The sequence below is a fragment of the Ceratosolen solmsi genome, unplaced genomic scaffold, assembly GCF_000503995.2.
Source record: "Ceratosolen solmsi marchali unplaced genomic scaffold, CerSol_1.0 scaffold11, whole genome shotgun sequence".
Lineage (NCBI taxonomy): Eukaryota > Metazoa > Arthropoda > Insecta > Hymenoptera > Agaonidae > Ceratosolen > Ceratosolen solmsi.
This window is the reverse complement of record NW_011948416.1, coordinates 8,241,748-8,255,672: the sequence shown is the minus strand read 5'-3', so window position 1 is coordinate 8,255,672 and position 13,925 is coordinate 8,241,748. Positions and strand designations below refer to the sequence as shown.

The following is a 13,925-nucleotide window of genomic DNA, read 5'->3' as shown; positions in this document are numbered from 1 at the left end:
ACGGGAGGGGGGGGGGGGGGTAGTGGATTATCGTTAATGTTGTTATTATTGATTGGAAATACGCTGTAAAACATTTGTCACCTCCTACGATTCGTCTCGTCCTTCGATGCCGGGATTTTGGGTGGTCGAGAGAGGGGGGGGGAGAAGGGATAATTTAATCAATTCTCTTGATTGGCCACAGGAGAAAGATGCGATAAGTCATGGAAAGAAAACTGCAACGACTAGAACGACGACGACGACGATGACGGCGGCAGCAGCGGCCAGACACCATCAGAAGAAGTCCAACCGCGACCCCAGGCGCCAGTCGGTGGATATCGAGGAGAACGGATCGTACGTGTACTTTGAGCGAAAAGTGCCAGCGAACGAATTAAACTTTGTAATGCGAAACCTCCGGCACTTCGGCAAATACAATATAATGGTAATGGCCTGCCGCGACAAGTTCGCCAATCCCCAGGAGAACGAGTGCTCCTCCGAGTCGATGAAGTCGCTGCAGACACTGAGGATGGATCACGCGGACGACATAATGCCTGGCACCTTCGGCTTACACAAGCTCACCAGTAACGACAGCTCCACGACGATAAAGCTCCAGTGGCAGGAGCCACCCCAGCCGAACGGCGTCATCGTCGCCTACCAGATCGAGTACAAGAGAGTCGACGTACTCAATGTCAGTATGCCCAAACCCCTATAGACGGCACCGCCTCGTTTCCCTTGCACCCGTAGACCCAAGGAATCGGGTACCGTCCGTTGCAATGGTAACCTCGCTCATCCTACCCTCCATCGCGACCTTCCTTCCTGACTCGTTATCCCTCGTCGCGGTCTCTGCCCAGCCATTTGATGCGGGATTTTTGTTGAACCGCGACGAGAGGAAAAAATGAGGCAGGAAGGGCCAGGCTACAATGTCCCATGGTGGATGGATGGATGGATGGATGGATGGATAGATGGATGGGTGGGTGTGACCAAGGTCGTAACTTCGTGGTTACTACGGTTGCAAATAAGATTCGGGCGTGCCTGAGAACGAATTTATAGGTATATGTAAATAACTTTCTCTCTCCCACTCCCTTCCCCCTCGTTATCACTCATTCTCTTTCTCGCATACTCTTTCTCTCTCTCTCTCTCTCTCTCTCTCTCTCACTCGCTCACACACTCTATCATCTTTGCCCTCCATTATCCCCAACCACCATTATCATTTTCGCATTGCAGCACAAGACGATAGTGGCCTGTACGACCCGCGACAAGTTCAAGGACGACGGCTACTCCTATATCCTGCCGAGCTTACCGCCGGGCAATTACTCGGTTAAGGTGCGGGCGACGAGTTTCGCCGGCAACGGTGCCTACACGGAGATTAAGTACTTCGACATTCCCGAGTCGAACCTCTCGACGCCGTTCTGGAAGGTGATGCTAATCGTCCTTCTTTGCATCATCCTCCTTTTGGGTGCTTGCCTCTGCGCCGCTTACTTTTTCAAGAAAAAGTTCATGCGCAACGTGCCGAGCATGAGGCTTATCGCCACCGTTAACCCGGACTACGTCAGCACCGTCTACATCCCAGACGAGTGGGAGGTGCCGCGGAAGAAGATCCAGCTGTTGAAGGAGCTGGGCAACGGCTCTTTCGGCATGGTCTACGAGGGTATCGCCAAGGACGTGGTCAAGGGAAGGCCGGAGATGCGGTGCGCCGTTAAGACTGTGAACGAGAACGCGACGGACCGGGAGAGGATCGAGTTCCTCAACGAAGCATCGGTCATGAAGTATGTAATTCAGCACGGAGCTTGCGAGCCGACCTCTTTAATCCAACGAACTTCGCCTTCCTCGCCTTCCTCGCCTTCCTCGCCTTTCCAACTTGACGCTCCATCCGCAAGGCAGCGCCCTTGCAATGTTTTGTCAGTCTGTAGACGGCCCCCATCCCCTCATTATCTACCGGCTACTTTATTTGGCCCAAGCCCGTTCGAGATATTAATCGTTGTTATAGATGTTAATCGTTGCTGTATACCGCAGCAAAAGAAAGAAAGAAAGAAAGAAAGAAAATATGTCCGGTTCTTGGTTGTTAATATTTATTAATACGTGGACTAAAGTAACTTTCTTCCTCTTTGGCCAACGAAATGCATGTGGAAGGAGAGATAGCAAGACGCTACGCGTAAATATAAATTTCTCAAAGGTGAAAGTTTCGGATAATCGCAAAAGATCGTGGAAGCTCGAGAAAGATAATTCGCAATCATCTCGGTAATTTGAGATGTAGGGGTTGGGAGGAGAGGGGGACGCGTGCTTTGACTTAGCCAATGTAAAGCCGTCATAGGACAATGTAAAGGTACTTGGTTGTGCGTATTGTGTGCAGGGGCTTCAATACTCACCACGTAGTGAGGCTCGTCGGGGTCGTGTCCCAGGGCCAGCCAACTCTGGTGGTGATGGAGCTGATGGTGAACGGAGACCTAAAGACGTACTTGCGCTGCCACCGACCGGACGTCTGCGAGAACTTCTCGCGACAGCCCCCGACGCTCAAGCGTATCCTACAGATGGCGATGGAGATCGCCGACGGCATGGCATATCTAGCGGCCAAAAAGTTCGTACACCGCGACCTGGCCGCGCGCAACTGCATGGTCGCGGACGATCTCACCGTGAAGATCGGCGACTTCGGCATGACGAGGGACGTCTACGAGACGGACTACTACAGGAAGGGCACCAAGGGTCTGCTGCCCGTGAGATGGATGGCGCCTGAAAGTCTGAAGGACGGTGTCTTCACGAGCTTCTCCGACGTCTGGAGTTACGGGGTCGTGTTATGGGAGATGGTGACTCTGGCATCCCAGCCCTATCAGGGCCTGTCCAACGAGCAGGTAAACCATCGTCCATTATTATGTCTTAGCAGCGATCGGTAGCTGTTAAACGTCATTTCCCGCGATCTTCGAAGCCTTAAAGGAGAGGATCGAAAACAATGACCTTAATGCATGGCGAAGTAGCTGCATTATAAGCGAGCTTTTCTCATGAGCTTGAAAATCGTATTCGGCGATTATTATGTTAACACTGGATTCTCATTATAGTCGAGTGATTCTCCTGAACTTGATCGCCTCATCTTAATTGGTTGATTTAATTTAGTTTTTTAATTTTTAAAAATTTTTTTTTTTTTTTTTTTTTTTTTATCATTATTAACAAAAGGCGAATGTCCAACCAACTTCAATTGGAATTTAATAAATATGCACGAACTCTTCAGGTCCTGCGATACGTAATTGATGGCGGCGTAATGGAAAGGCCAGAAAATTGTCCGGATTCGCTCTACGTACTGATGCGACAGACATGGAATCACAAAGCTACCCGACGGCCCACTTTCATCGACATCGAGGGAATGCTTTTATCGGAGATCGACGTCGAGTCTTTCGAACGAGTTAGCTTTTATCACTCCCCCGAGGGTGTCGAGGCTAGAAATCAAAATAGCTCGCAATTTCTTCGGACCGACAAGTGAGTGATTTAAGATGTTGCCATCCGAACCTCATCCCCATCTACTTTTTTTAATTCTTCTCCTATAATTAATGATAAGTGGCCGAACGAATGGTTGGATTATTTTCAATGCCTGCTGTCAGGCGGAAAAATGAAGTCTCGCTCGTATGACTCCCCCCCCCCCCCCTCCCCCAACTCGCCTCACCCCATTAAGCAACGATTTTTTCGTTCTTTCAGGGACTTGGAGTTGGTCACGCTGCAGGATTTGCACGAGGACGAGGCCGAGGGCGACGAGGACTCACCCCTACGCCAAGACTTTGGCGACTTCTCGTCCTTCGAACCGATCACGAGCGTGAAAAACGGATCTTCCGGCCACTTTGGCATGGAGCCGTTCACGGGCAACTCCAAAGTCCTCTCCACGCCCTTCAGCTTCCTCGATCTCAACTCATCGAAGGCGCCCCTCAAGGCCGGCTTCGACGACTTCGACGGAGTATCGGCGGGCTCGCTCGCCTCCAGCAAAGATACCCTTAACTTGCCCTTCGTCGAGGACAGCGTCAAGTCCGTGAGAAACTCGCCCTTCGCGCAGAAGAAGTCTTCCTCAAAGGGCAACGTTAGCCAGGGTTCCGCGGGCAGGACGTCCCTCAGTCCCCAAAGTTCCATCGTCATTGCGGCTCCGGGCAATCTTGGTTCGTCTAATTTTATCTGACCTTGGTCTTTTCTCTACACCATCGACGCTAGACGTTTTTACGTTCAATTATTAAAGTGCCGCTTCCAAGTTCTATCCGAGTTTGCTGAATAAAGCAAAGCTCACCGCTTTCACTGAGTTGAGCTTTCATTCAACTTTGATCAATATATACAATATTCATTTATACGGATGCATAATGGCTTTGTTGTTAAACGAGGATGCCAAAACCGCGCATATATACTCACTTTGTCTCACGGTACATGATATCTTTGAACGAAAATATACCGCGATACTTTCACATCATATCATTATTCGTTACGATGACACTTTCACCGTTCACCTTAAACCTGGCATTATAAAAAATCTTGAAATAAATGCTTGGAAGAACTGCTGAAATAGGCCTCTTCTTCTTAGTTTTACTTCAATCGCAATGTCAATCCCAACGACGCATCTCTCTTTCTCTCTCTCTCTCTCTATCTCTAACTCTCTATCTCTATCTCTCTATCTCTATCTCTCTGAATATCATCTAACCGTACAATGTTCAATCACTTTTTATGTAATATTTTTCTATTTAATGGATAAGGCTCCGTGCCAGCGCCAACTAGAACCGAAACTATAAAACTCCTTTAATTAAATTAACGATGAAAATATCAATTAATTGCTGACAACGGCACTTTTTTTCTTTCCTATCGTAATGATAAATTTGTCATTAACGTAAAGGTGCTCTACCGGTCACGCAGCCCATTACCTTACAAAGCCAATACTCATCACGTATGACTCGCATGCCAAACGGACAAAGGAAAGATCTAGGATCGCCAGATGCCCGTTCGAGCGACGGACCCTGAGATGCTAATAACGTCGTTTCGTTGAAGTAGGTAACCGACCGAGTCCCTCGCTAAAGGACAGCCGCCGCTCGGACCCGGAGTACGAGAACCGCAGCCCCGATGCAGTGGAGCATCAGCACCAGCCCCGTTCGATTGGCCTCCGCGTAAGTTTCCCGTCGATGGACGCGATCGATGCGGACATCGGCCCTGACATCGTCCCAACGACGATGACGACGCAGACGACGATGCAACAACCGCCGCTACCACCGTTACCGACGTTGCCGCCGCCACCTCCTCCACCGCCACCATCGTCGTCATCGTCATCGACGTCGTCGTCGTCGTCGTCGTCGTCGTCGTCGTCGTCGTCGTCGTCGTCGTCGTCGTCGTCGTCGTCGTCGTCGTCGTCGTCGTCGTCGTCGTCGTCGTCGTCGTCGTCGTCGTCGTCGTCGTCGTCGTCGTCGTCGTCGTCGTCGTCGTCGTCGTCGTCGTCGTCGTCGTCGTCGTCGTCGTCGTCGTCGTCGTCGTCGTCGTCGTCGTCGTCGTCGTCGTCGTCGTCGTCGTCGTCGTCGTCGTCGTCGTCGTCGTCGTCGTCGTCGTCGTCGTCGTCGTCGTCGTCGTCGTCGTCGTCGTCGTCGTCGTCGTCGTCGTCGTCGTCGTCGTCGTCGTCGTCGTCGTCGTCGTCGTCGTCGTCGTCGTCGTCGTCGTCGTCGTCGTCGTCGTCGTCGTCGTCGTCGTCGTCGTCGTCGTCGTCGTCGTCGTCGTCGTCGTCGTCGTCGTCGTCGTCGTCGTCGTCGTCGTCGTCGTCGTCGTCGTCGTCGTCGTCGTCGTCGTCGTCGTCGTCGTCGTCGTCGTCGTCGTCGTCGTCGTCGTCGTCGTCGTCGTCGTCGTCGTCGTCGTCGTCGTCGTCGTCGTCGTCGTCATTGTCGACGTCGCAACTGGTGGACAAGAACTCCCGCGTGGAACCCGCGCTCCGTAACAAGCAGCAGTATACGAGCAAAGCCGCTGATCCCCAACCACCCCAGCCACCACCGCCGCCCCCGGCCCTCGCGACCCTCAATAACGGCTATGTGGGCGGGGCGGCCACGTAGCCTCGCGAGGAGGCCGCCGGGAAGCCGACGGTGAGCCTCGGCGGCATTCGTAGGGCCGTCAGCGCTTAATCGACCTCGGCCGACGCTCGTAGATGGGAAGAGAGGAGTCGAGCGAGAGCTTCGTAGACCGCCGCCAAACCCTCCTCCCTCTGCCCCAACCACAACTCACTCACCCTCACTCACCCATCCACCCACATTTTCCTCCTTATTCACCCTTTCAAGAGCGCCTCAACCGTTATTCGTCCCTGTTCCATCCGAGTAGAAAAGGGACGGGATTCGGTGCTGACTGGCTGGACCACCGCCCCTCCCCCCGACACTCGGCGGCTCGAACGTGCTTAACATGCTTTGGACCGAGTCTGCTTCGAGCAGCTTCCGACTTTACGGCGTTGAGAGTCAAAGGGTGCTAGATAGCGCGGCTTGGGGAAAGGTGAGGAGACGCGCCTCGTGGGCTTATAATTGCGCGGTAGCCACAGGCGTCGGAATTAGGCCCGAAGCAGTAAATCTACTATTGTATGATTGATTGTAAGGTTAACACATTGGTAAGGTCCCTAGGTTTCTGGTATGGCACGCAATTTCTACTCAGGATTTCCTTCGACACTCATTATCGCTCTCTCTCTCTCTCTTTCTCTCAATCTCTCTCTCTCTCTCTCTCTCTCTCTCTCTCTGGACTACTCCACTCCAATCACAACACTCGTCTCTTTCTCTCTATTACCTCACTCTCTTCGTACTCCTGTTCCTTTGATATTGTATATCGCGATCACAAGGCACATTGGATCGCTTAATATGCGCGTGTGTGTAAATACATGTATACGCGTGCCCTTGCACATAGACTCAAGTGTATACAATCACGTAGCGCGAGTGTGTAGCAGTCGTGCTCGCGTAAAAGGGCATCAAACGGCGCACACGTAGGTACGTGTGATCATGGAGGGAGAAAGGTTGCGTTAATATCAAATAAAATTGATAGATCTTACTTTTTGGAAAAAGGGACAATGTCTCTGCGTCTTGTTTGGTTGTAGAATAAAATTAAATGGATTCGACAAAGCGTTATTACTTTTTTAAATTGATTATAGTTACGCGTTGATATTAAAAATTAAAGCACTATGTGTGCGCTCTCGTTGTAAGTGAAAGAGTTTGAGAATTAACCGTATAAGCTATTTCGTACGATTGAATGAAGTTTGTTGCCATTTAATTTCATAATCGAGCTAAATATGAAAAATTTTCAAAGGCTTTATTAATTAATTATTTTATAATATTAATTTAATTCTATAACCAATATTCTGTAAAATCTAAGCACTTCATGCATTTACTAAATTAACAAAGATTCATTTTAATTTGGAGTTTACTTGATGGCATTCGGATCCAAAGCTGCTAAGCTCGAAAGAATTTTAGCTTAATTTAGTTTTGACTCGCAAATTTCAAGTCTACGATTGTACTATTGAATTCGCTAAGTTAATTTTAATGATAATACGGTAATTGTTTAGTCAAAGCAAGTGAACAATAACTTTCATTGAATATTTAAACGCAAGATTTTTATAAAATACCGAGGGCAGCGCATACATTAAGAAAACAAAAAAGAAAAAACATATTAAATAAAACCCAATCTTCCTATTGTTAAATGTAAGCAAACAAACGAAAGATTTTATATTTAAAAGTTTTGAACGTACAATTCAACTAATGATAATGAAATTATTTAGATATAAGTATTTAAGTAGCATTTCAAATCAGTCAAAAATTAAAAATTTTAATTTTCGAGATATTTAAGTATTTTTTTAAGGGAGAAAAAAATACTTATCTATATATATATATATATATATATATATATATATATATATTACAAATGGTTTATAAGTCTCTTGATCTAATAGCTTCAATTATAAATGTTTTTTGGTGTCATTTTTTGAACAATATTTATTTCAAACTCAAAGACGCTCGTATGGTTATAAATATATTTTCAATGCCCCACCGCGGAATTCCTTCGAGAAATGGTTAAACAATCCATTCAACACTCGAGCAGCAATAATTAGACGATAATTGCTTGAAAGTGTATGAAAGTAAAGACAGGATAACAAAGCATAAGAGAAGTTAACTTTCCAAGCAATTAAACCTAGAGATCTAAGAATTTGGCTACGTATTTTAATCATAAAAGTTTTTATTTCTCAAGTAACGCAGTGCTTTTGTTGTTGTTGTTGTTGTTGTTGTTGTTGTTGTTGTTGTTGGTGTTGGTGTTGGTGTTGGTGTTGGTGTTGGTGTTGGTGTTGTTGTTGTTGCCGTTGATGATGTTAAATTCACTGCTCTGATTGGTTGCGGTGTTTTATCGAATGGCAGACAGAAATTCCAACGTAGAGAACTTTTAAACGATCGACAGCGAGAGAAAAGCTGGCGATATCAATATAAAATACGATACTCCTTGGATTCCGCTGACTATTATCCTTAATTATAAGTTCGATATAGATATATTCACTTCGTCTCCCACCAGTTTGAAAATGGAAAACACGTTTTTTTTTCTTTGTTCAACGACGCGCGTAAGAAGAAACTGAGAGATAATACTGATGCTGTCTTATTATTATTTTCAAAAAATGTAAAGTGACAGTGATGCCGCATCGACGAGTGATAAACGCGACTAGTGAACGCATAAGCCGATAAACTTGTCCAACAATTTTCCGATTTTCCACAAATAGTTACATTCGAGAATACATCTTGTTAATCCTGCTTTCTTTGAATTACCAAGCATATTCCCAACTAATGGTTGGCCCAATATGCTGATGCAAACGATGTACGTCCATATTATATTCCCCTTCGTATTAAAAACATAAAATACATACCGAAATAGTATAGAAAGAATAATAATAATGTAACTATTAGAATGTGACACGAGATAAAAAAATCTCTTCTCATCGATCGTATTGGCCGACTTGAAATTATCAAAGATCCTTAAATAGATTAGAGTTGTCACTTTGAAGTATCCTACAATAAATATCCTACGGATATATAGTGAAATAATAAAAATAAAGGGCAGGCACGAAGAAGGGAAAAGCGAAACTGAAAATCTTTTAGCCATCGCGGAATTATCCGTAAGAACGTGGATAGAGAAAGAGAGACTTCTTAGACGATAGAACGAGTAATTTACATGCTTAAGTCATCCCTAAGTCTTAAGATCTAAAAACGGAAGGAAGCGAGCTACGGAAGTGAGATAGAATTAATCTCATTTGATTAAACTGATTGATTAATGTTTGAGATTTAATGGGAATAAAGAGAGGGTGGACACGATTGCTGAAATTGGCTAGTCGACGCGCTAAGAAGACTTTTCGTTTTCTCATTATGCGGTAATCGATTTGACGCTTGATACTTATTATCCGTATAGACGATCTTCATGGTAAATAATGGAATTTCCAATTAATGGAAATTGATATGAAAATTTGAAAAGCAACAGGACAAGTAATTAACATTTGTAGCAAACTTGAAATTTAAGAATAGAATACTATTTTTCAAAATAGTATTTTTCCGACATTATTCACATTATTCGATGCTAAAAAATGAATGGAAAAGAAAGGAAATGAGAACGAGGACAGAAAATAATATCGTCGCGTAAATGACTATCTGTGTGAATTACCGTATATTTCAATGGATTTCGTATCGTAGGTGATTTGAAGAAATCGATGACACGTTTCAGAGTTAAAAATCATCTATAATTTCAAGTTCAAAGTGAATTTTAATTATTTGCGCGCTAGTCACGTTAATTTGCTCAATTTTCCTTAAATACCAGGGAGTTTTCAAAATGGTAAATCACGAGCATCGGCAATCGCTAGTCGTGCATATAAATATTGAAAAATTGTTAATCGTAGGCTGATTTTGCTTTATGAATAGTTGTCGGGCTACATTTTAACTGGACGAGTGCGCATCATCGTAGGAAGATATTCTTGGTTTAAAATTTTTTCGTGCGTCTTTATTCTATTCATACTTTTACACGTAACCTCCCATCCCCTGCTTGATCGCGCGCGCGCGCGCGCGCAGATACCACACGCAGTACGCAGATAATGCATATTTTCATGGTGCTTATATTTCTTTCTGATTTTTTCTCTCATCTTTTTTCTACTCTCTCTCTCTCTCTCTCTCTCTCTCTCTCTCTCACTCACTCACTTTCTCTCTATCTCCGTCTCATTATTCTCTTCATATTCTTTCGCTATTCACTTCAATTATATTTACTCTTTCTTCCCGTTGAAAGAGAGAAGACTTTTATTATTTTATTGTTAACTGACCAAACATCAGTATTTCAAATACGTGCGTAATTTTTATAATAAGAATGAGCGGTGGATCTTTTTTCGGTGTTTTCTTTACAAAAACAAAATAGAGAATTCTATTGAAATTGCGCCTCGAAGTGTATATATATATATATATATATATATAAAAGTTAAAAGTTGGTTGAATGACGGTTGTTTCATCGGATATACGCAAATATGTCAAAGGGAGGAAGTTATGTGCTTTTATGGAAGTGCGCGTGATCATTAATTGGCATCTTTAAGTTCAAATGGCATGATTTAATCGTTAAAAAGAATGAAGGGCAAATAAAGGGGAACGATAAATAAATGAATAGAGCTAGATAGAGAAAGAGACGGGACAACCGAGCAATGCAACGTGAAATGTGATTTTGTCACTTTGTCCGCTGTGTTGTTATTCACCAAGTCAGTTTAGTCGACATTGTCCTCCATAAAGTTTATATTTTCATGAAACACTGGAAATATTGCCCAATACTTGAAACTACCTTGCACCTTGATAAATCCTTAACAGTCGTTGGGCATGCTGCAGCAGTTTTACTTAAAACATTAACTTATATTCGAATGGATTGTCATTGAGCCTTCAAAAATATTTTTCTCGATAGCAATCGCTAATAATTCTATATGAGTTGTATATTATTGACGGGAAATCATTTGCGCGAGCGTATTATAATAATCCTACACCGGCACCTTCTATATTTATTAATTATATCAAATTCTAATGGAAATCGATCGATTAATATCCATTGATAGCGATTAATATCGGTAGTGTAAAGAAGCAAGTAAGGTCGCTGTATACTAACATTGCTTGACAAGTAAGAATTTTTATTCGGCTCGTTAGATAATAGTAACATCGCAACATCAATTAATTACGTCCGACTACATTGAAATAATTTATATATACTTTTCGCAATCATAATGCTTTTATCTCCCATCTGATCTGATTAAATTATCGAAAAGGATAATAAAAATGTTATCGGCAACGCTTATATCCGGGTAGCTTAAATTATTTTTATGTCTCTTGGTAAGGATCGTTTACTTTACTAGTCCATCTGACATTTTCATTTTATCTGTGTTTATCTAAATCGCTTATTATATTTATTTGAATTGTATATAAATTGACATATTTCAATACTTTTGATAACGGATAAACATACGTTACGAATCACCAATGATTCTGTTCAATAAGTATTTTGAAAGTTTAATCGACACTTAAACTTGATTTATCATTCCATAGTAGCTCACATAGTACGATTATGTAAACGATTTATTTAATACAGGATTGAAATTCGAATGCCATTGAAAAAAATGAATTGCAATAAGGACGAAGATAAAAATTGTGAATATTCCAGGTAAATTTAGCAGAACCATTGTTATGGACGATACCATGCAATTACATAAAGTTATTTTTTAACTATAATTTAAGGCACCCGATATTTAATTTGTAATAAAATGAAAATTAAAAAAATTAAAAAAAAAAAATTTTTTTTCAATAATAATTATAATAATAATAATAATAATATAAATAGAATAGGTTAAAATGGCTCTTCGCGGCAAATCAAATTACTGTAAATTTTTTTGAAGGCTGCATTCATAAAGGCTGCTTGGTGCTAATTGTTCTAAGAAGAATCGAACTAAAGGAAAAAGAAAGAAATCAAAAAAAAAAAAAAAAAAAAAAAAAAAAAAAAAAAAGAATTAACAACGATGCATTGTGAAAGATTTTATCTCTTTGAATAATGACGGAACATTTTAAGTAGATATCTGTCGAAGGAAATTCTCTCTTTTTTTTCAAATCCTCATGCCTTCACAATAGAAGAGAGAAAGTAGACTGCTTTAGCCATGTGAGAGCCAAGATTGATTTGAAATGATTGAGATTGTTAAAAATCTAGAGCTGACACATTTTTAATTGCTTTAAAATTCATTATTCATTATTGCGAATTATATTCATTAAACGGCAATGAAGCTTATGTCAAGAGATTTTATTATGCACTGATGTAGAAACTCGACTATAAAAATAAATAGTCTTAATAATCAATTGCAAAGTCAGGCTGACTAATACCCAAGCAAAATAACAATATTGTATAATTTGCATCGAATGCGTTTATTGATAATATAAATTATAAAACATCCTGTTAAGCATAAAATTAAAGGTATTTAAAAATGTGCGCAGTAGCATCGATGAAGTTTAGGGCGATTAAGCAAGACGAGGGTGGTAGTTAGTATCGGCGAAATCTAAAGCGGCATAATCGAAGGTTTTTAAAATATGGAAGAAAGGATAAATTATAACAAATGTAACTAAACAATTAATCTGCGCGAGCAACGCAATAGAGAGTTGAGAAGAAGAAAAGCTAGACACATTGAGCCTCAAATACAAGACTGATTAGCTAAACCCCCTGTATAAACATGTAATCTCCCAAGTTAATGTTAAATAATGATAATTCGACAAAGTCGAAATCAGAAATAAAGGCATGTTTTTTTCTAATGAGAAAGAACACGAAGAAATGAGAACGCGAGTGCGAATATCAGAATTAAAATATAGTAATAAACGATAGGTAAGAGATAAGGGATCTGGATGAAATGAAGAGATTGTAATAACGATAGACATAAGCTTCGAAGTTCCACACTGTTCTCGTTGAGAAAGACAGATTCCTTTCTTTCGTTCACTTCGAAACATGCCCGCTCGTACGTGTATATAATTATCATAGTCTAATGTTTAAAGAAAATAAGTTATCAAGTTATCGTAACAAAGATCGAAGTACCAGTGACCTAATAGACCTATTTTAATTGTACGCTTTATATTTACGAGAGAGAAAGAAAAAACAAACAAACAAACAAACAAACAAACAAACAAACATGTCGTATTAAATATACATGCATATATGAATATATGTTTTTAAAAGAAAAGGAAACGAACGGAGAAGTGCGCGCGATGATACATGAATTATTATTAATTAAATGATTAAGGCGAAAAAACTGTACAGGTACTGAGACGTATCAGATTTACTAGGAGGAATAAAATAAAAATGGTCACATTAATGCACTTATACGTAATTCTTAGTATACCTCGATATCCACATCTTTTGTGTTCAAAGAATAAATAAAAACGAGTCTTAAAATGATGATTAACGAAAACCGACTGCGACGCATCGCTCTCTTTAATTTCCTCTCTTCTGCCCTCTTTTCTTTTTAGATATCTTCGCCGCCCGCCCCCCCCTCCCCCCCCTCCCCTACCCTACTGCCCACCCCTTATCATTCGCTCTCCCGACGATGCTATATCTATTCTATCTATATCTGTCTCTATCGATCTCTTTTACCACTCCCTTTTTCACTTGCTGTAATTTTTAATCACGTATGGGGAAAAATCATTATTATACAAATTAAAATATTGTATTATCCGTATAACGCCGTTTTAGATGTAAGACGATGTTTTGTCATTATAGGAGACGAAAATTTTTCGTGTAAAATAGATTCGTGTAAAGGGCTGAACGTATATAGAATTTCTCTAAGTCTTCTAATGTGTTCCATAGAAAAAAAAACATAATAATCAAACTTCGTAGATCTTATATGTGTTCAGTTGTTGTTACCATTGATTCGTCTGTATGTATGAACATATATATATATATATATATATATAGAC

At 41.8% G+C, this 13,925-nt stretch overlaps 1 protein-coding gene across 1 annotated transcript in view; it reads left to right on the top strand.

The window, feature by feature from the left end:
* Positions 1-13,925, top strand: part of InR-2 (insulin-like receptor-like) — a 192,928-nt gene that overhangs the window by 109,902 nt on the left and 69,101 nt on the right. The window contains exons 10-15 of the mRNA XM_011496108.1: positions 182-664; positions 1,201-1,742; positions 2,327-2,822; positions 3,197-3,441; positions 3,658-4,106; positions 4,981-5,257. Coding sequence (XP_011494410.1) covers positions 182-664; positions 1,201-1,742; positions 2,327-2,822; positions 3,197-3,441; positions 3,658-4,106; positions 4,981-5,257 — 2,492 coding nt within the window. The remainder of the gene's footprint in view (positions 1-181; positions 665-1,200; positions 1,743-2,326; positions 2,823-3,196; positions 3,442-3,657; positions 4,107-4,980; positions 5,258-13,925) is intronic.